Source organism: Colletotrichum gloeosporioides, assembly GCF_011800055.1.
Source record: "Colletotrichum gloeosporioides strain Lc1 chromosome Unknown consensus_82, whole genome shotgun sequence".
In the NCBI taxonomy this organism is placed as follows: domain Eukaryota; kingdom Fungi; phylum Ascomycota; class Sordariomycetes; order Glomerellales; family Glomerellaceae; genus Colletotrichum; species Colletotrichum gloeosporioides.
Genome location: NW_025544727.1, coordinates 280,032 through 300,364, shown reverse-complemented (window position 1 = coordinate 300,364; position 20,333 = coordinate 280,032). Strand labels below are relative to the sequence as shown.

The following is a 20,333-nucleotide window of genomic DNA, read 5'->3' as shown; positions in this document are numbered from 1 at the left end:
TATTGGGCATGATGGCGTTTACGAGCAGTGGATGAAAAAGTTGTCCTTTCAGGCATGGTTTGGGAACCGGAATCGGGTTTATGAATCGGGCCATGGCCCTAGGCTAGCAAAGGAAATGCTTCATGACACTGTCATCGTCCCCAAATCTGTCTCTTCTATCGTGACATGTCTTTTCTTTTCTCGTTGAGCTGTTGGACTCTGTCTACTCCTGCCTCGTGACTTCGAACGCAACGAAGCGCCAGTCCTTATCCCACCATGCCGGCTTCTTCGCCCCAGGCTCATCCATGGTTCCAATCTGATCGCTCACCTCCGTCTTCAGCTTCCACCGCGTGCCCGTCGCTTTGGATATGTCAACCCACATACTCTCCCACGTCTGCAGGTTATGCCGCAGGCTGGGCTTGTTAAACATGCCCGGCAGCTCCAACCCGTCCGCGTGCCCAACCGCGTGTCCCACCATAACCACACCCGGCTTCTGCTTCAGCAGGCGGATCACCCGCCTCAGCACCGTCATCTGGTCCCCCCTGTTCCACAGGTGCAGGCACAGCCCCAGGTGCGCCGAGTCGAACTGGCCCTCGAGCGCGTTGAGCTTCTCGCTCTTGTCGTCGAGCATGTCGGCGTTGACGAAGGTGGTCTTGAGCGTGTCCTTGTCGCGGAAGAGGTCGTAGCCGGCGTCGATGTAGCCCTGCTCGATCTCGATGGCGGTGATGTTCTCCGAGGGCACGCCGTCGTAGACCATCTTGCGCAGGTCCTGGCCGATGCAGCAGGCCACCTCGAGGTGCCGCGCGCCGGGCTCCTGCAGGCGCGCGACGAGCGAGGGGTACACGGCCCGGTGGCGGAGGTTGAGGTCCAGGAAGGAGAAGTGGCCCACGCAGGGGTAGGGGAAGACTTCCCAGATCTTGTCGCGCTGCGGTGTGTGTGTTAGAAGAAGAGATGTGTTTGAGTGTTAGAGGGGGGACGGGTGCTGACCATTGTCATGATGTGTTCTTGGATGTCTTCGGGCGCAACGTGAGCGTAGTTCTCGAGGAGATCTCTCGTTTCTGGCGAGATTTCCTTCTCCATGGTTGGCGTGTACCACGGAGCCTGCCTGTTCCTCTCCCCCATGAGAATACTATTATCTACTGCCTGCATCTTGAGGTTCTTGTATCAGTGGTTCTGGAGTTGTACTGTTCTTTTAGTAACATCAATGGGTGCTCCGTATTCGTGTCTACGAATGGTTCCAACTGAGTTGTCAACTGAGCTTTCACCTCTTTATAAACCCAACCTCCCACACCTCCAGCTCCTCCCGACCAAGCTGCTGGACCTTCTCTAGAGCACCACTGGCCGATCTCGGTTCCGTTCAAGGTTGAGGGGGTTCATAAGTTGGGATGGAATCACCCGTAAAAGACTTTGGAGCCGCGTTTCATCATCGTATTTGGGTCATGCTGGGTGCTGACCTGCTGAACTCTGTGCGATCGTCTGATATTTTGTTTACTATCTTCCGCCAAGATAGATCTAGATAACATGGAAACCCGGATTACTGTAATGAGGAGAGGAGAGAAATGGAGGGGTTCCGCCCGACGATAGGAATGGCTCTGTCAAAGTTCACCAAGCCACTCGTGCACGATGCTTTGGCTTTTCTACGCCCTACTTTGCACACGCACCCAACGCCTTACTTTCAACCTCTCAGACCCGTGTAAAACCCGTGCTGAGGGTGCGGATGACAGCGTTTACCATGTCACTGGGAGCTTCACCACGCCGACGTCTTTGTGAAGGGGTGTGAACTCCAGCTCGGAGATTGGAACGGCGATCTTAAGGTTGGGCAGCTTGTGGAAGAGGGTGGCTGGTTCGGCGCGTTAGTAAGCTGCTCTCAAAGCTTGATGCCTGCCTTTCCGAGGGATACTGGCGTGGATAAGGGAGGGGAGAGGAAGTTGACGGAGTGTTCGTGGGGAAGTTACGTGACAGAAGAAGAAAGATAGGAGAAGTCCGCTTACCAAAGACAACCTCCATCTCTGCGCGTGCCAGAGGTTCCGCAATGCACCGGTGCGGGCCGAAGCCGAACCCCAATGCGTGGTTGGGATCCGGGGTGCGGTGCATGTTAAAGACGTCTGGGTCTGGGAAGACCTCTTCGTCGCGGTTGCCGGAGGCGTTGGCGGCAATGATGCCTTCACCCGCTTTGATGGTCTGCGTGATGTTAGTCTACGTCTTCCGCCACAGAAAACCTGGAGACGTTGAATAACTTACCTGGCCGCCGAGGACAATGTCCTCTTTCGCAACCCTCTTCATGGCCATCGACGAGCCGGTGTGATACCTGCAAAGCTCTTCGACAAATGCCTTGGAGAGGGTGGGGTCTGACTTGAGATCGGCGAGTTGTGTCGGGTTGCGGAGCAGTTCGATTACGCCCTGGTTCGTATCAGCCATCGGCCACAGAAATTGTATGAGAGAGAAACCTACGAGCGCAATCATGTTCACCATCGTGGCATTGCCTGCTACCAACAGCAGGAAAGCGATCTGCACAGCATCGGACTTTTCAATGTGGCCAGGTCTGAGCTGCTCGACGACGAGCTTGCTGATGAGGTCGTCCTTGGGCTGTTCGGAACGCTTTTCTACGAGGTTGGCGAGGTAATCGAGCAGTTCCCTGGAGGATGTGTCAGGAAGTCGGCAGAAGATGAAGGACATGGGGCGACTTACTGGTTGGCAGCTTGAGCTTGAAGAGCGGTGCCGCTGCCGTTTGTGCGGATCGCGTTTTGCTGGGTGAGGTATTCAAGGTCTTCAAAAGGAACGCCGAGGATGGTGTAAATGATCTTCCAGATATTCATGTGAGCTCCGTGAAACCGGCTGTTACACAAAAGCAACTAGGAAAGATGAAAAAAGCGGGGTTGCTCACGTATGAGGGCACTGGCAAGGCAAAGTTATCAATGAGATCAACCGGCTCCTCGCACCCTTTCGCGACCATCTGATCGAGTAGCTGGTCTACCGTCCTCTGGATGTACGGCTTCATCGTCTCCACGTGCTCGGCAACGAAGAGAGGTTCAACCATGGACCGCTGGCGCATGTGCGCGGGAGGATCCATATCGACGAAGGTGGGCTTGTTCTTGGCGGCTGCTTTGCCACCGGCGCTGAGCTCTGGGAAACCAGGCCTCGTGCGTTCCTGCATTGTATCATGTCAATGGCTTGCGGCCATTTTTATAGGCTTGAAGGAGAGGTTACCTTGGACAAGCGAGTATCCGTGGCCACGGCGCAGACGTCCTTATACTTGGTCACCAGCCATGCCAGTGAGCCGTCAAAGAGCTTGACGCGGGAGACGGGGTCTGTGGCGCGGAGGCGGGCGTATTCCGCTGGCGGCTCGAGGCCGGAGGCGCGGCTGAAGGGGAAAGAAGGGGGCTCGGAGGTTGTCATTTTGCGGGCGGAAAGGGTGTTTATGAGGGTTGGAGTGATCTTGGAAGACCTAAGTAGGCGGGATGTAGAAATCATGAATGAGACTGCAAGTTGCTCGATGATGCTCTAATCTCAAAACTTATGTTGGCGAGACTCTGTAAACATTTTATACTCTTTTCACATTATAATAACTACGTCACTGAAGTCTAGATCTCAAAAGCACAAGCTTCAGCCGGTTGGCGACGGTCCATCTCATGATGGGTTGTGGTCTGATAGTGAGCGAGCGACACTCCGCGACGTCAATAAATTCAAATTGTAATACGGATGACCCGGTTGGCCAGTAGCATGGGGACAATGTACTTGGTAAGACACAAAAACATAGCTTGCAGGGATTTGTTGGCCGATGATATGCTGACAAGGAGCGGGAAGAGGCGGAAAGGTCCGCGGAGTTGTCCAGATCTGACTTCGGAATCATTTTGTGGCCGCTCGTGATGCCCATATGGGTCCGTCAAGTCCCGGCTCTGCGGCGTTTAAACCTCTTTTGGCGGCATTTCTCATTGCAAGGTCCGGTGAGGCTAGTCATGCGTGTTTATTTGATGCAGGGCTTAGAATATCATGGACTTGTGCTGGTTTTTCTCTGTGGATGGAGAACGAAGATGCATTTCCAGATCTCCGGGAATTTGTCACTGTGGATGGTAGGACAATGCTGACTCGAGGTGACATACTATTGGACCATATTCTAGTCGGGGTTACTCGATTTGGTATGTGCAAGCAAGTATCCCGCCGGCTTATGGGGTACATCGGGTTGAGAGACCGGTGCTCTCCGTGGCCCGGCGTCATCGGTCCCGTATGGTGGGGCCGGGTTCGTTCAAGCGGGATTCCAAGGAAACCTGACGTTTGGAATATGGACGATGTGAGTCAGAATAAGTCTCTGCTGAATGGCGATGATGATGCGTTTTTCTTCTTCGCTGCACTTGCCGACTAATGCACTTAAAGCTTGAAGACTCTTCTTCCATGAAAGCAATATCAATCCCGAGCCTCCGTTTCTGTGACTTTCCTAGGTTTGTATGGCTGACTGGTGTTAGCCAGAAGTCTTCATAGATCCGAAGCTCGACTTACCAAAGGCTTCGGCGGCGCATCAATCCACGCTGCAATGGTGTACTGCTGGTTATCCGCTGCCGTTAGACTTAAATCATACTTCCCGCCCTTCATGTAACCAAACGCAAAGTTCATCGGGAACCGCGGGTCGAACGGCGAGGCTTCGTGGATGAGATCAATATCTGCTTTGGAAAGCTCGATGCCGATTGCTTCGGGGATGGCCTCGACGTGGGCGACGGTGTTGACGCCGACGATCGGGAAAACGTACGGGGATTGATGAAAGAGGTAAGCCAGGGCCTGTCGGAAGTCAGCATCCAAAATCTGAAGTTCAACGCATCGGAGAACAAACGATGGATCGAAGAGTCGCGCCCTTCTCTTTTGCAATCTTTTCGAGCGCCTCGCAGAGAGCGACCGAGACCTCCTGCCCGTGAGAAGACTTGCGCGCGTCGGGGTCCTTGTCTCGTGCCTCTCTTTCTTCGGCTGTCAGGAACTTGCCGCCGCCGAGAGCTGCCCAGGGAACAATGGCCATGCCTTGGTCCTCGCACATTGGGATGATCTCCGCTTCCATGTCGCGAAAGCCGGCGTTCCAGCGTCCTTGGTAGACCGAGAAGGGCGTGAGGCCGTTGGCGCGGGCGACTAGTCTTCCTATCAGTATGACTGTCCGCCAGATGTTCCGAAAGATGGACTAACATGCGTTCGCCTTGACAACAACCCACGCCGGCGTGTTCGACACACCCAGATACAGCACCTCCTTCGCCATGACATGCGCATGTAGCCCCCTCATAACCTCCTCGACGCCCGTGGCCCAGTCCCACCAATGCACGTACAAGACGTCAATGTAATCCGTCCTCAGCTTCTTCAAGCTCTCCCGGACAGAGATGTGCATGCTCTTGGCCGAGTTACCTGTAAAGTTGCTCTGCAGGGGTTCCTTCTCACGATTATACGAGCGGAAACCCGCGGTGTATTTGGTGGCCAAGACGATCTGGTCCCGCACGCCACGCTTCTCCATCCATTCTCCAATGAGGCGCTCCGAGTCTTCTGAGTTATAGATGTTGGAGGTGTCGATGAAGTTGCCGCCGAGGGCGAAGTATGCGTCAAGGAGGGCAAAGGGGTCTTCGTTCTTGCCGAAGATGGAGGACCAGGAGTGGCCGATGCCGATGCCGCCGAGGCAGATTGGGGAGACCTTCACGGAGGCTGTCGGGGAGAGGATGCGATGGTAGCCCAGGGCGGACTTTGGTTTCGGGGGGTATTCGAAGAATGACATTGTGATATCGGCACGGCTTGGAATGGTGTCGGCTGGATCTGAGAGCTTTGGCTGCGAGACATCCTCTTGCGGTTCCGGAACATTGTCTATTTAGTAGGCGTAGAACTGACAATCATGTTCTTGTTCTTGGAAACCATGACGTTGCTGGATGCTGAAGTGGAATCTGGGGTTGTAAGTGAGGCACCAGGCTTGGTTTCGGTGATGCGTCCGATTGGTCGGATGAAAGCTGCAACTTAATGACATCTGCAACATGCTGACACTCCCCACAATGACCCACACAATCAAGGGAGAGAGTGTCAGCCATTTTGCGAACGCGAGATGGACGTAGCAACATGATCGGTCGAGACTCTGAAAATATTCTCGGACATAGATTACCGGATGAGGTATAACTCCGGGTCTTAGGCCCGTCACTTGGTGATACAAGTCATCATTGGGTATTAAAAGTGGCTGGAGGTGGAGTTTGAGACTTGGAGGAAGCTCGACAGATCACCAGACCTGAGCAGAAATGCCTACGTTGAGCAAGCTTCTCGAATACACGAGGACAAATGGGAAACAGTGTGGAGTTGTCCAATAGCGTGCGAGTGTAAAGGTCTATTGCTTGATCTATGTAGGCCTACTCATACATGACTCTTACATCTCAGCCCAGAATTGTTACGAGTCAACTATTGTCTCTAGTGAATTTAGGCAAGGTTTGCCTGGAAGAACTGCGTAAGCTTGCCAAACGGAATGAGCTCCACTCGGTCGTAGAGATCAACGTGCCCAGCACCCGGAACCCAAACAAGCTCCTTCGGCTCGCCCGCCTGGGCATAGGCGGCCTCACTGAACTCGCGAGAGTGCGCCTGATCGCCAGAGATGAAAAGCATCGGGCGGGGCGAGATAGTCTCAATGTCGTTGAACGGGTAGAAGTTCCTGAACTTGACCGTGCTGGTGAGGGTCGGGTGCGTGGTGAGGTTGGGCGACGAGCCTTCAGGGGTGAACTCGCCGCGAGGGGTGCGGTAAAAGTCGTAAAACTCGCGTTGGACAGCAGGCGTGTCCTCTGTGAGCTCGTGGGTGGTGCCGCCGGTGTATTCGGTCTCGCCGCCGTCAGCTTCGACCCATCGCTGCTGGGCCGCAGAGGCAATGAGCTCCTTGCGCTGCTCGACGGTCTGCGCTTTTTGCAAGCCGTCGCGGGAGACCGCACCCATGTCGTACATGCTCGCCGTGGCGATGGCCTTCAGGCGCGGGTCAATCTTGGCTGCGCTGATGACGAAGGAGCCGCTACCGCAGATGCCCAGACCGCCGATGCGCTCGCGGTCGACAAAGGGTTGGCCGCCGAGATAGTCTACAGTAGCGCTGAACGCTTCAGCGTAGAGCTCTGGAGCGACGGCGTTGCGCGGCTCGCCTGAGCTGCCGCCCCAGAAGGGCAAGTCAATGGACACAGTGACGAAGCCCTGTTCGGCCAGCTTGGTGGCATACAGGTTCGCGCTTTGTTCCTTGACGGCGCCCATAGGATGGCTGACGACGATGGCTGGGGAGGTGCCATTACGCGCGAGGTTGTTTGGGGTGAAGAGGTTACCGGCGACCGTGGTGTTGAATTGAGTCTGGATGGTGATTGGCTGCAGGGTGACATTCTCGCTGCGGTAGAAGTTGTCGGCGCCAAAGGACATGTTTTGAGCGGTGGCTGACATGGTGTTGATGAGAGTTGTGAGGCAGAATGCCGTGATGGCTTTACCAATGATGGCCATGATACCCGAATTCACAGCTGAGCGATTGTAACAAGTGAATGATGGTGAGGCTAGGTCCGGAGTTCAAGCAGTGTACATATGCCCTTCTTATAATCATGTCGAGGGCATCGCCAAGATCGTCGGTAGAACCAAGAACTGCCGTTAAGATCATCAGCGGATGAGGCCGCGCAACGCCAATCCATTTCGGCACGAGAGCATCATCACGCCAAGACATTTCATGATTGGTAATTTACTGGCGTCCAGAGAGATGAAGTCGAGAAGTGGGATGTCATCAAGCTGCATGAGTGCTTGTGTGGAGGTCTCACATCCCTGACTCCTTGTTAAAGTTGCGGGAAGTCATCGGGTTGCATTAGCGTAGTGGGGTTGATTTGGGAGCACAGCCATCATCTTGTGCTTGTATTGAACCGTTTAACCCCAGTGAGGACCTAGCACTACTATGGATGACGTTGGGATAGGGCAAGATTTAGGGTGACGGCCGAATATTCGGCTTGAACAGGCTTCTAGCGGCGGCAAGTCGGAGCATTTGTGGAGGTACGCGTGCAACATCGGAAAAGCCAAGACTTGAACTGCCCTAATGTCCAGCGCCGCCGGGCGAAGAACTCGACCTTGCCTGATTGCGGACTATCTACAGAAGCGAGCATTCAAGAATTACACCAGAATATGTCTCTTGATTACCAATCTTCTGCCCAGTTTGAAGAAAACACATCGTGCCATGACGTGCCTAATTAAACAACAAATATTCGTACCACCCATATACAACAGAGAAAACGCACTGCAAACAGGCAGACAAGCAAAGTTCTCAGGTAGGCCCACTGACATGATATGACACCCTTAATCTTCTTTCGACTTGGCCATGGCCTTGCCATAGCTCGCAATGACCGACTCTCTCCAGGCCCAGACACCTGCATACGTGGCAGCAGGTCCCACAAGCACATTGCCAGCCAGAGTCAGTCCAACAGCCTTGAGAGCCGCCGAGGTCGTGATGTATCCGAATCTTCTCATCTCGAACACGCTGTAAAGAAGCCAGACCGCGACGGAGGCGAAGCAAAGCACCATGTCGTACTTCCAGAACCCAGCGATAGTCATCGCATCCCAAGGGGGAAGACCGAAGAAGGACTCAGAGATGGAGACGGAGGCGTTGAGACCGGCGTACAGGAATGTGCTGATGTGAGTGACGGCAGTGGCGAAGAAGCAGAAAGCGTAGCCAGACTGAAGGTAAGGGAGGTCCTTGTTCTCGAGGGCTTCCCAATCGAGGGTCTTGGTGGGCTTCATAGCATACACAACCTTTGAACCGGCCCAGGCGAGAAGTGAGACGTAGACAGGGAACGGTTGCCAGAAAGCGATGGCGTTCTGCTGGGTGACGGCATCCTCGTGGGGCAGGAACATGAGGGCCGTGGGGATGGCGTATCCAAGACACAGAGCGGGTAGAATGACCTTGGCGACGTGAGAAGGAACGGGACGGCCGGTCGTGCGGGCGTAGACGCTTCTGCTGGTTGTGTACACGCTGAGGAGGAAGTAGAACGGCGCGACCTTTCCTATTCCGAGAAGCTGGTAGATACCAAAGATGGACGGGATGGAAACCAAGGAATGAACGTTGCCGTTACGGTAGCCTTCGACCGTCCAGATATAGATGATGGGGATCAAATTGATCAGGAAGTAGAGGCACTGGGTCCTACTATTGGGATCGGGACCAGCGACTTGCTCCGAGAAGGCCCAGACAAAGATGGCAAGGATATTGTCGATTGATGGGAACCCCGTGTAAGTGGTCTTCGCAGGCACGCCCACGAACGAGGCGCTCACGGCGACGACCTCTGGGCCCGTATTCAGGACAAGCGCGTGTTGCGCAATGTAGAGCAGACCGCACAGCGCGGCGGCGACTGTGATCTTGGGGAGGTAGGACGGAGCCAGAGGAGTGCTGGCCAGCTCGTCATGGAATGGGACGGCATGGGGACGCTTCGGAGCATCCATGATATCGAGCTTGTGCCCACCTTCGATGTTTTGGGACCATTGATCCCACTTTTCGTCGAGAGAAAGGATTGGAGCAACGTGATTACCAACCACTTCCAGAAGAGGGGATTCCATGGCAGCGAAGCGCTGCTCTTCGTGAGATGCTTTTACGAGCGCCTGGGTTCGCGCCTCCCGTGTCGCTTGGGTCTTGGTGAAGACGGCGTTGATGTCGGCCGAGGTGATGTCTGACGGGCGCGTCTTGCTCTTCAGCATAGTTGCGAGGTTTGAGACGAGGACGGCGGCAGTCTCGATTGCACTGTTGCCTCCCTGGCCGGCAATTGGCTCGAACTGTAATGATGGTGGTCAGCATGATCACGTGGCGATTGATGAGATGGTAGGGATGTCCCACCTTGTGTGCAGCATCTCCAATAGTCATGATGCGCTGGAAATGCCACTTCTTGAAAACGTATTCGGGCAAAGGGGTGAGAACGGATGAGATCTTGGTCGAGTACAAGTCTCTGAAGGTGCGGTTCTCGAGAATCTTGTCGTTCATGTGCTCATTTGCCAACGCCTCTTCGTCTTCCTTGGTGAAGCTGGGGAGCTCAGGGCCGTAGTGAGTCTTACCCATGTTAACAAACAAGAACCAGTAAACACGGTCTTTAGGCCCACTGATGATGAGGTAAGAGAAGCCCTTGTTCAAGTTCGTCTGCACAGTCTGCGGCTCCCAGCTCTTGTCGATGGAAATGCCGAAGATGCACTTGTAAACCGTGGGAAGACACTCTATTTCATCTGTTAGTCGTTGTCCCCACAGAGTTTCGCGGGCCTAGACTGACCTTTGTACTCTGAGGCAGGAATATAGCCAGGCTCAAGAACATCCGCAAGCCGCCACATTTCATTTCTGACCTTGCTGTGAACACCATCTGCGCCGACCAAGATGTCTCCGTAGTAGGAACTTCCATCGCCTGTCTCCACCTTCACTCGCGATGGCTCAAGCTCGACCTTTGTCACCTTTTTGTTGACAAGGATGTTGTCCTTATTCTTGAGGTTGCGCCACAACACTTCAAGGATCATTTGGCGGTCCACGAAGACGGTGTCATATCCGTGCCTGAAGACATGTCAAACTCTGTTCAAAAACGTGCTCACAGGCGTGACAGATTATTGCCACTTACCTTTCGCGTACTTGACCTCCAATGTTCAAGTAGTTGGTGACCATGTTGCCTTTAGGGTGGCGAAGAGACGTCTCGTAGAGAGGGCCATCGATGAGTTTTCTGATCTCGTCGTACAGGCCAATCTGGTCCAGGACGCGGCAGCCGTTTGGGAGGATGCCGATGCTCGCACCTACTTGAGGTGCCATTTCGCGATAACCCTCAAGAATCAAGTAATTGACGCCGATCTTCTCGAGCATGTTTGCGAGCGTCAGGCCGGCTATACCGCCGCCGGCAATGAGGACTGTGAAAGGTTTTTCTGACATGATGGCCATCACGAGTATGAGATCGCCGAAAAAGTGTTGAGAGATGCGTTGAAGTGCTGGATGGGCTTGTGAGATATGACCTTCATGGACTTTTCAGAGCCTCTTTATAAGATCAAGCCGGATGCGCCAAGGTGGCTGAGTGATGATGATCCAGAACAGGTTCGTCAAGCCTGAAAGTCAAACCTCCAGCGTCAAAGTGGAGATATGACGATGCGCCTCAGATAAAACTATTATATCGGCTTCGATAGCGACCGATCCTCCGTTGGAGTAATTGTTTCCTGATCTCACGTCTCACAACTTTTGCGATTAGAAGATGCAAATTCGCCTCAAGAGAGATGGGTTTTGCCCGGTGGGTAATTTGTGATGGGTTGCGCGTGATGGGTTACGCCCGATGCTGGGAGCTGCCACGAAACCTTAGCGACTGGGTTACGTAGAAAATGGAGATTGAAAGACGGCATATGTAGATTGAGTTCGGATCACGGGTATCCGTAGTGGAGTGGTCTTGGTGAGTGTTCAGGGTTGAAAGTCGTTACTTACCAAGAGATGCCAACGACTGCGGCCAATCAGAGAGCAAGAACGTTGTTCGCGAAAACCGAGTTTCAGAAGGAAATCAAGAAAACCAGCAGAGAACCTCATGGCATTTCAATTTTGGGCGAGCAGGTCTATATCGAGACGCGTCAAATGTGGACCGCCAACGACAATGGGCTGACTTGGCTTGCGACTTCGCAAGAATCCATGCCAGAAAGCATGCATTTTGGGCCGTTTGAACCAATTGCCCGACGCGAGACAGAACGGGCGCAACTTGAGGTGGCATTTTTGTGCCGGGACGGCCCACGTTTGCTTCCAGAAGCACTTAGCAGTCCGAGGAGTGGAGTACGGCAAATGGCCAGAGCCTGATTCGAACTTCCTCAACCCGTTAGAGGAAGCTCGGCTCCGAAGAGGGCCCATTCAATGAGCAATTCTTGGATATAGGACCGCTCTGTTGCCTGGAGGCGGCCGCTCCTTGCTCTATCAAGTTTTGACTGCGAAAACTCTTAAAAAAGGCACGTCTGGCATCATCGTGAGACCATGAGAGACGAGCAAAAATTGCCGCAGTTTGCCTGATGAACGGAAAAGCTGGTGAAAGGGACTTTGGTCAACGGCGGTCTGCGGAGTTGATGTGGATACGTACAGGGATCACGCTTTTCAATGCGACTCTCTGAGTTGATCTTGCCTGGTCCGAACACGAAAAGGATATTATTTCCGGACGGGCCCGGCGAGACCACCGATAAAGCGGGCCCTGTACTCTGGAAGCAAGACGGACGCCGATTTATCGGACCCGGTCTCCGCCAAATCCGTCTCCGGTTTACTCATCATGCCTTCTTAACTGACTTCATTCGCTCCGTGGGACTTTGTTAATGCGTAGAGAAGTCAGCTGAGACAGAATCCTGTTTTTCTGAAGCCTCTAGCCCTCGACATTATGCTTCAACAACACATTGGCACGGCAGCACTAATTGTAAGATGAAGCTTGACATCCATGGCGTTTTCTCAAGCTAACTAGACTTCGAAATACCCACCCTGCCCCAAAAGTCTGTGCCAGCGTTCGTTCAAATGAGGGAGAAAAAAAAAAAAAGGACCAAGACCTAGCTAGGCCTAAACCTTACTGATGTCGTGATGTTGCTTGGAGCGACACTACTGCTGCCGCTGCGACTACCTACCTAATCTACTCAAAGAAGGGCTATTATCAGTATTAATTCTGAAAAAAGAGCAGTGCGCTGATATCAAGTGTTGCTAATAAAGTAATTGTGGGACATCTGACCTCAAAATGTGGATAATTCCTGTGTAAGAGGGAATAGCAAACAGTGAGACATAAAGAGATACAGCAAGCCTACTTGGCCACGTCAATCACGTTGTCCCGATCGCCGCGTGCGGCTGGTTTCCGCCCATCCAAAGCTTCCCCGGCTGTTTCGCCTGCCTGTGCTTCACCACCATCCTGTCCATGACGAGATCGGCCAGCTGCAGCAGGCTGATGCTAGTGTTGGCCTCCATGGTCGAGAGGTGGACGCCAAAGTGCTGCTGGATCCAGGTCGTCAGCTCGACGGCGGCGAAGGAGTCCAGGCCCAGCGAGTTGATGTTCCTTGTCAGCGACAACTGCTTCAGCGGCGTCACCAGCACTTGGTGGACGGCTCTGCCGAGACAGGATGCCAGCGACTCCCGTCGGATGTCAGTCACGAGCCCGACAGGAGGCTCCCTTGCCCAGGAGATGATATCCTGCGTCTCTCTCTTGATGGCATCGGCGGCACTGGCATTGCCGTGTCGATCGCTACTATCAAATGCTGATCCCGATCCCTTGGCCATACGGGGGTCGCGATTCCATACGACGGACCGGGTTGCTGTGTCGTTCTGCGGATCTTGCGCCAGACCTACGACGAGCTGGACTGGAGCGGAGGGGCTGACGGCGATGCTCACGGCCTGCAGGACGGCGTCCTCTTCCAGGAATACGTAGCCGGCCTTGCGGAACTGCGCCGCCAGCGACTTGTCGCGTGCCACCGCGCCTACATCGCCAACGATACCGAGGTCCAGCACGCTAGCTGGGAGGCCGAGGGCGCGGCGGTACAACGCGAAGGCGTCGAGAAAAACACTGGCCGCGTTGTAGTTGGCCTGGCCCCGCTGGCCCACGATGCCACTGACGGAGCTAAATAGGACGAAGAAATCGAGCTTTTCCCGCTGGCGGCGGTGTAGGGTGTTGTGCAAGTTCCAGGCACCGACCACCTTGGGGTCCACGACGGCAGTCCAGTCGTCCCAGGTCATGTCCGTCAGCGGCCGGTCACGGAGAACCATGGGCATGTGGAGGACACCGGCGAGCCCGCGAGGAGCAGAGTGATCGGTTGCCGCGACGGCGCGCTCGACAGCCAGGAGGTTTTCTGCGCACCCGCTCACACGGACGGCGGCGCAGCCCATGGAGGCAAGCTCATCCACCAAGGCAAGCGTGGCCGCTTCAGGCTCGGCGGCGGAGCGAGAAAATAGCACGAGGTGGCGTGTCCCCCGTGCGGCCATCCAGCGGCAGACGGACCTCCCGAGTCCGCCGAGGCCGCCAACTAACAAATAGCTTGCGTCCCCGCGGAACGACACAATGTGGTTCGCGGATTCCGCTTTCGCAAAGGTGGCAGCGTCATCGAGCGATGACCATGTCATCCGAGGAATCAGCACAGTCCCGTCTGGCGTGATGCCGAGCTCGTGGTCCACGTTCGGTCTGTCATGCTGCAGGATCTCCGATCCCGGTTCGGGGCCCAGCTGGGTCAATCTGTCGACGATGCGAGCTACAGCGTCGGCCGCGACTCGGATGGGCGTTTTGACCGTGTCAACTTCGATCGTGGTAAAGTCTAGTGCCGGGTTCTCGGTGCGTGCAGTGCGTGTGAGGCCGATCAGCCACGCTGGGTCGGGCCGATGGCACAGCGATGCTGGTCCTGTACTCCCAAGCTGGAGGGGCGGAAGAAGCCAGACGCGAGGTTCCCGAGCCGCGAGGAGTCGGTCAATGTAGCTTCTGAAGGACTTGGCAGTAAATGCTTCCTCTGCCGGCGGCTGTTCCAGGTACAGCATCGATACGATGACGCTTTGTTCATTGTCATCGTCATCAGAAAATAGCAGCTGGCCCTCGGAGTGACAAAAGCGAATCTCGGAGCGTATTTCAGACTCTTCCAAGGCGCTCTGGAGTGACCGGGCCAGCTCCTCGAGTGCGGGTGTTGCGAGTATGACGACGAAACGTCGCTGTCTCGAGCCGACGTGTTTCATTTGACTGGCAAGCAAAGCTTTTGCCGCGTGAATTCCTTTGTTTGTACCATCAGACTTGGGAGAACGCTGGTCGACAAGTGGGAAGCCGAGCTGCTCCAGCTTCCTAGCGGTCTCGTTCCCGGTCTTGGTCTCGCCACTGGACCGGTCGACCAGGAACCATCCCCCAGGATTGACGGGCAAAGCACTTTTATAGGAAGCTGAGATGGAGCACAGCCTGGTCAAGGCGGCGGGCCCATCGACGAGAACAAGGTCAAAACCACCATGTCCTTCCGACTGGGCTGACAGGCCTTGAGACATGTCCAGCCACGTGGGAGCCAATCTTACGTGGTATTGTTCGCCCTCTTGCAGAGAAAGCCGAGACAGATCTAGCTCTGCCGTCGTAGCGGCTGCATACGTCAGGGATGCCAATACGCTGCCGTTGGACATGGCCTGGGTCTCGAGGGCTCGCCTGACGGAGGAGACCAGGGCTACGTCACCGTCGCGAGCGAAGACACAGACGCGGACGCGCGGGTTCTTGAAGGCGAGCAGCCGGGCCATTTCAGCGACTGAACTGACCCTGTTTATGTCAAAGAGTTCGGCGTCCGGGGCCCATTCAAAGACGGACGCAAGATGAGGCTGCGTCGTCGTCCGAGGGGCGTCTTGGGGTGTGTGCCGGGCCCGTGGCGGTTTGGCCATAAACTTGACGTTTCGCATGGAAAGCCGGGGACCAAGATGATCGCTGTGAGAGTTTTCGTCGCCGCTGGCAGTGGCGGTGACGGTGCCTTGAAGGCTTCTGCCCTTCAGTACCCAACTGACCTCGGCGCGCATCTCCAGTCTGCCATCCCGAGCCTGGGGAGTGTTTCTCCTGTCCTGCAGCGAACGAATGGTATCTGCTTCTACGGAAATCTCCTCAACGTGAGTTGGTAGCAAGAGTAGGTTGCAATTTTCGCGGAGCCCCTGGCACATGGCGACTAGGTTCAACTGGAGCCCCATGTCCAAGACGGCCGGATGCAGCGCATACCCTGCCTCGTCTTCGTCTTCGTCATAGTTGTAGACCCTGGCCGACGCCAACAGCCGTGAAATGGACGCTGTGATGTCTTGAAGGCCCTGCAGCGAGGGGCCGTACGACAGGCCGACCGAGTCGGCGATAGAGTACCACTCGGCGGAGTCAACGGTCCGTGCATCGCCGTCGCCGTCACCGTCAAGGCCGATCCGAAGACCCACAACGGGGCCGTTTCCGGAGCCGATGTCGGTGCCGCCATGACAAGGCTTGCCGTTTGAGAATGCGGCCGAAGCGACACCACTCGCGGCCACTAAGCCCCGGCAGTGGCTGGTCCATCGGTCGCCATCACGATCTGGCACCAAGGCCATGATGTGGAAATCATACCACGTGCCGTCCGGGCAATTGTCCTCGGTAGTGGCGTCGCCCGAGTTCTGGCCTTGGTTTTGAGCCTGCGAGAGCCTCGTGAAGAGTTCGAATGTCGACCCCTGTGGTACGACCAGCGGCGTACTGATAGAGACGTTGCGAATGACGTAACTCTTGTTGGCAACATGGCCAGGCCCAAGCCGATGAACAGCTTCACCCGCCATGGCGACGAAGCCGGCGGCGGGAAAGACTACCTGGCCGTCGATGACATGGTGGCCCAGCCATGCGGGCTGGTCGTCGGGCTCCAGAATGCAGCGCCAGCATGGCTCGAGGTCGGTGGCGTCCGGAACCCGGGAGCCAAGCAGCTCGTGACGGAGATGCCGGGCGCTCTTGTAAACGCTGGCCACGCGTGGCGGATCCAGATACTGCGTGCCGTGATGCCACGCATAAGGAGGCAGGTCGGTCAGGCAATGTGGAGCAGGAGAGCCAGAACCATCTGGCCTGAAGATGGATTCCATGTTCGCCTCCGTGAGAGCCCCGCGGACGAACAGCTCCCCCACCGTTCGTAGAAGGGCCTCGTCGGACCTTTCGCCCCGGTGCAGGGTCGCGATGTGCAAAGCTTGTGGCTCCGATGTCGTGGACAATGACGCCTCCAGTGCCGACAAGGTCTCTACGATAGGCTTTCTGAGTGCGGGATGAGGCCCAATTTCAAGCAGGAGGAGCTGGCTGTTGTTGGCATTGGTGTTTGCCGGGTTGTTGGGCGAGCTCTCGCAGCTAACCAGCTGTTGTAGAGCCTGCCGGAACAATCTGCATTCAAGGTCAGCTAATCCTTGCTTAATAAAAGTTCGTTTGTCCGTGTGATTATCATTGACACAAGGAAAAAAACGTGTGGCTTACACGGGCTTCTCGAGACTGTCTCGCCAGTATCGCGCGCTTCCCACCAGCTTCGCGGCGTCTTCTTCGAGGGACCCAGAGATGCTGCTATACAGCGAAGGCGAATACGAGGGCCTGGCGCTGGTCTCTAATCCGTCGAGAAACGGTCTGAGTCGCTCCTCATACTTGAGCGCGCTCGGCCCGACGTGATGGGAGTGGAAGGCCGTTCGGACCCGGAGCGCGTGGCAGCGAATTCGCGCATCCGCCTGGGCAACTTTTCGAAGGGTCTCCTGTACCGCGTCTGCATCGCCAGAAACGGTAGTGCTGCTCGGACTGTTGTGACAGGCAACGACAGCGCCGGGACTGAGAAACTTTTCAGTCTGCGCGGCTCCCAAGCTAATTGTAGCCATCATGCCCGGCTGCCGCGGCCGCGCCTTGCCGTTCTCATTCCGCACCTCATCCAGTACCATGCCGCGCAGATAGGCTATGATGATGGCCTTGCGGGCTGAGAGGACGCCTGCCGCATAGGCCGAGGCGACTTCGCCGCTTGAGTGGCCGATGACGGCCGCGGGCAAGACGCCCCAAGCCCGGAGCATGTTGACCAGGCCGATCTGGACGGCGGTGCAGCATGGCAACGAGTACCTCGTCTCCTCCATGAGGCTGTCTGGAGCTGGTTTGGAAAGCTCGTCTGCATATTCGAGTAAGCGGCGAGTTCATTTCGGTTTGATGCTGGGACATGGACAGACGCAAAACCAAACCATGAAATCAAGCCTTCACTCCATCTTGAACGGCGCATTCCCTAACTCATAAAAACAAGCGAGCGGCTTACCAAAAAGGGTCCATTTGGGTGCCATAGTATCTGGCAGGGTCTTCAGGCACTGGTCCAGGTAGCGGATGCTATCGGCAAACACATTGGTATCCCGGAGCAGCTCGTAACCCATACGAGCCGACTGAGCGCCCTGACCTGTGAAAACAAAGGCAACGCGGGGCGGCGGCGTCTTGTCCTGAACCTGTCCGGAATGATCGGCGTCGATAAAACTCAGCAGCTCGCTCTCGGCTGCTTTTGTCTTGCCCGCGTCGTCGTTTTCGGGCTCTTGTTGCACTCGAACCACAGTATACGTCCGCAGAGGGAAGTGATGGCGTCGGCAGCCGAGCGTGTAGGCCAAATCATGGAGAAGGCTGTCCACGTCATGACGCGAGGCGGGCAGGCGTTCTAAAAGGTAGTTTCTATGGTTGAGGACCTGCTTCTGCAGCGACCAAGGGTGGGTGGCGCTGAAAAGTAGCAGGACGCGGGTCGCCTCGGTGGGAGCCCGAGTCGGCAGAGACTTGAACGGTCTGCCGTCTTCGACAATGACGTGGGAATTGGAGCCGCCTACTCCAAAGGAGTTGACGCTGACCCGTTTCTTGCGGCCGTCGGGCCACGGCAGAGGGTCGACTGGGACTCGGAGCTTGGCTGCCTGCCAGGGGACTATAGATAAGATGAGCTGCGTGGTCTGGAATGCGGAGAGAGGGGAAAAAGGAGATGGAAACGGAGATGGAGAAAGAGAGTGAAGGTCAAAGTGAAAGTGAGAGTGAAGGGGAAAGTCTAAGGTGAAAGTGAAGGTAAACGTAAGGGTGAAAGTGAGTATGAAGGTGGGAATGAGACTAAGTATAAGACTAAGGTCTAGAGTGAAAAGGGAAGCCAGCGTGATGGCGATGATGAAAGTGATAGTGAAAGTGAAAGTAAGAATGAAAGGAAGCCTGAGACTGAGATTAAAACGTACTGAGAGGGTTGGGCGTGTTGAAAAAGATATTGGGCGGTATTACGTCGTGCTCCAGCGACAGCACAGCCTTGATCAGGGCCGTCAGACCAGCCGCACCCTCTGAGTGGCCGACGTTGGGTTTGACGCTGCCAACGACAATGCCGTCGCGGCCAAAGACATTGGCGACGGACCGCATCTCGATGGGATCGCCAACGGCGGTGCCTGTTCCGTGACACTCGATCCACGCCGTGTCCCCAAATTGCGAGTCCGGGATACCCGCCAGGGCGTACGTCTTGCGGATAAGCAGTTCCTGCGCCGCGGCGTCCGGCTTGAGCTGCCCGACCTTGCGGCCGTCGTGGCCCGTGGCGCTGGCTCGTACCACCGCCCTGATGGGGTCGCCGGCCCGCTCTGCGTACGAGAGCCGCCGCAGAAAGACGGCATTGACGACCTCGCCGCGGCCGTAACCGTTGGCGGCCGCGTCGAAGGTTCTGCAGCGTCCCGAGGGGCTCAGGAGGCCCTGCGCCGTATACAGCAGCGTCATGAGTGGCGAGGTGATGAGGTTGACGCCCAGTACGACGGCGGCAGCACACTCGCCGGCACGGAGGCTGTGGCAGGCCATGTCGAGCGCCACGAGGCTGGCCGAACAGCCCGTCTTGACGACAATGCTGGGCCCCTGCCAATCCATGGCGAAGCTGACGCGGTTCGCCTGGAGGAAGTCGAGGAAGCCCGTTCCGCGGTACAGGCCGGCAAGTTGGCTGTCCATGACGTTCTCCTGGAGCCAGTCCTCACCGAAGACGCCGACAAAGACGCCGACATCCTTGCGAGCTGCCAACTCTGATGCCGTCTCTTTCGTGCCGGTGCCATTGCCGGATGTGGTGCTGGTGGTAGTGTTGCCGCCGAACAGATTCCGGGCGGCGCCAGCGTTCTCGGCGCACTCATAGGCAACCTCGAGGAGCTGGCGCTGCATTGGGTCCATGCGAGAAGCCTCTTTGGCACCGACAGGGAAGAAGCTGGGGTCAAAGTCTCCCATCGACACATGGTTGAGTAGGTACGCCTGCGGTGCCTGGAGGGTATTCTTGGCGGGCGTGTCGCTCTGGAAGCCGGCGGCGTCGAACCGCCCGGTGGCCGCGGGAGACCTTTCTTTGTCGCTGGTGCTGCGTGGCCAATCAACCAGCCCATTGCGCTTGGCCATCAGCATGTCCCAGAACTCAGCCGGGGTGCGCACCTCGCCGGGCAGGCGGGCGGCCATACCGCAGATGGCGATAGGCTCCGGGTGGGCGGCCGGCGCCATGGTCTATAAATGCTGAATAGATGTGAATGATTCTCTTGTTTGATGATAGCAAATAGCTGTGGATCGTAAGCAACCGATGAGTTATGGTTCTTCCAGTAGGCAAGTAGGACAATGGCAATTTAAGAAGACTGTGATAGTAGGCATGCGTGGTTACGGTCTGCCGAATTAATCATTTACGTCATGGTATGAGATGCAGTAGAAGTAGGAGTAGTATACTGTAGCCAGAGTATGATCTAGTAAAACCTTTACTCGTTGTTATTCTATACTAATAACGACGACGGAGCTATTGGAGATCCACACGGTGTGTTGATCGGAATAGCACCTCCTAACCCGACTACCATACTGTAGCTGGTTCCTCTCAAACGGCTGCCCGTTGATTGAGTTTGCTATGTATGCTTTTGCCTCCGCTGATACTCCGATAGGCCGGAAGTTTCTCAGGAACTACTTCTGGGG

General features: G+C 55.8%; 6 protein-coding genes across 6 annotated transcripts; all 6 read right to left on the bottom strand.

The window, feature by feature from the left end:
* Nucleotides 1-202: 202 nt before the first annotated feature.
* On the bottom strand, nucleotides 203-1,128 carry GCG54_00010061 (Methyltransferase trt5; the record flags this gene model as incomplete). The annotated part of the gene is made up of 2 exons (XM_045409993.1): nucleotides 203-904; nucleotides 967-1,128. The coding sequence occupies 2 exons, from the start codon at nucleotides 1,126-1,128 to the stop codon at nucleotides 203-205; spliced, it is 864 nt and encodes a 287-aa protein (XP_045259028.1).
* Nucleotides 1,129-1,706: 578 nt separating this feature from the next.
* Nucleotides 1,707-3,450, bottom strand: GCG54_00010060 (Cytochrome P450 55A3; the record flags this gene model as incomplete). The annotated part of the gene is made up of 6 exons (XM_045409992.1): nucleotides 1,707-1,819; nucleotides 1,971-2,160; nucleotides 2,221-2,614; nucleotides 2,668-2,780; nucleotides 2,864-3,127; nucleotides 3,187-3,450. 6 exons carry the CDS (start codon nucleotides 3,448-3,450, stop codon nucleotides 1,707-1,709), a joined length of 1,338 nt encoding a protein of 445 aa, XP_045259027.1.
* Nucleotides 3,451-4,380: 930 nt separating this feature from the next.
* GCG54_00010059 (Norsolorinic acid reductase A) lies at nucleotides 4,381-5,800 on the bottom strand (the record flags this gene model as incomplete). Its single annotated transcript, XM_045409991.1, has 4 exons — nucleotides 4,381-4,425; nucleotides 4,474-4,749; nucleotides 4,802-5,088; nucleotides 5,143-5,800. Coding segments are annotated over 4 exons (1,266 nt in total), but the record flags the coding sequence as incomplete, so codon positions are not given.
* Nucleotides 5,801-6,396: 596 nt separating this feature from the next.
* On the bottom strand, nucleotides 6,397-7,440 carry GCG54_00010058 (uncharacterized protein; the record flags this gene model as incomplete). Its single annotated transcript, XM_045409990.1, has 1 exon — nucleotides 6,397-7,440. One exon carries the CDS (start codon nucleotides 7,438-7,440, stop codon nucleotides 6,397-6,399), a length of 1,044 nt encoding a protein of 347 aa, XP_045259025.1.
* An 831-nt stretch (nucleotides 7,441-8,271) lies between these two features.
* Nucleotides 8,272-10,858, bottom strand: GCG54_00010057 (FAD-dependent monooxygenase andE; the record flags this gene model as incomplete). Its single annotated transcript, XM_045409989.1, has 4 exons — nucleotides 8,272-9,735; nucleotides 9,797-10,167; nucleotides 10,221-10,492; nucleotides 10,557-10,858. 4 exons carry the CDS (start codon nucleotides 10,856-10,858, stop codon nucleotides 8,272-8,274), a joined length of 2,409 nt encoding a protein of 802 aa, XP_045259024.1.
* Nucleotides 10,859-12,742: 1,884 nt separating this feature from the next.
* On the bottom strand, nucleotides 12,743-19,880 carry GCG54_00010056 (Highly reducing polyketide synthase FUM1; the record flags this gene model as incomplete). The annotated part of the gene is made up of 4 exons (XM_045409988.1): nucleotides 12,743-16,781; nucleotides 16,872-17,535; nucleotides 17,677-18,315; nucleotides 18,611-19,880. 4 exons carry the CDS (start codon nucleotides 19,878-19,880, stop codon nucleotides 12,743-12,745), a joined length of 6,612 nt encoding a protein of 2,203 aa, XP_045259023.1.
* Nucleotides 19,881-20,333: the final 453 nt, after the last annotated feature.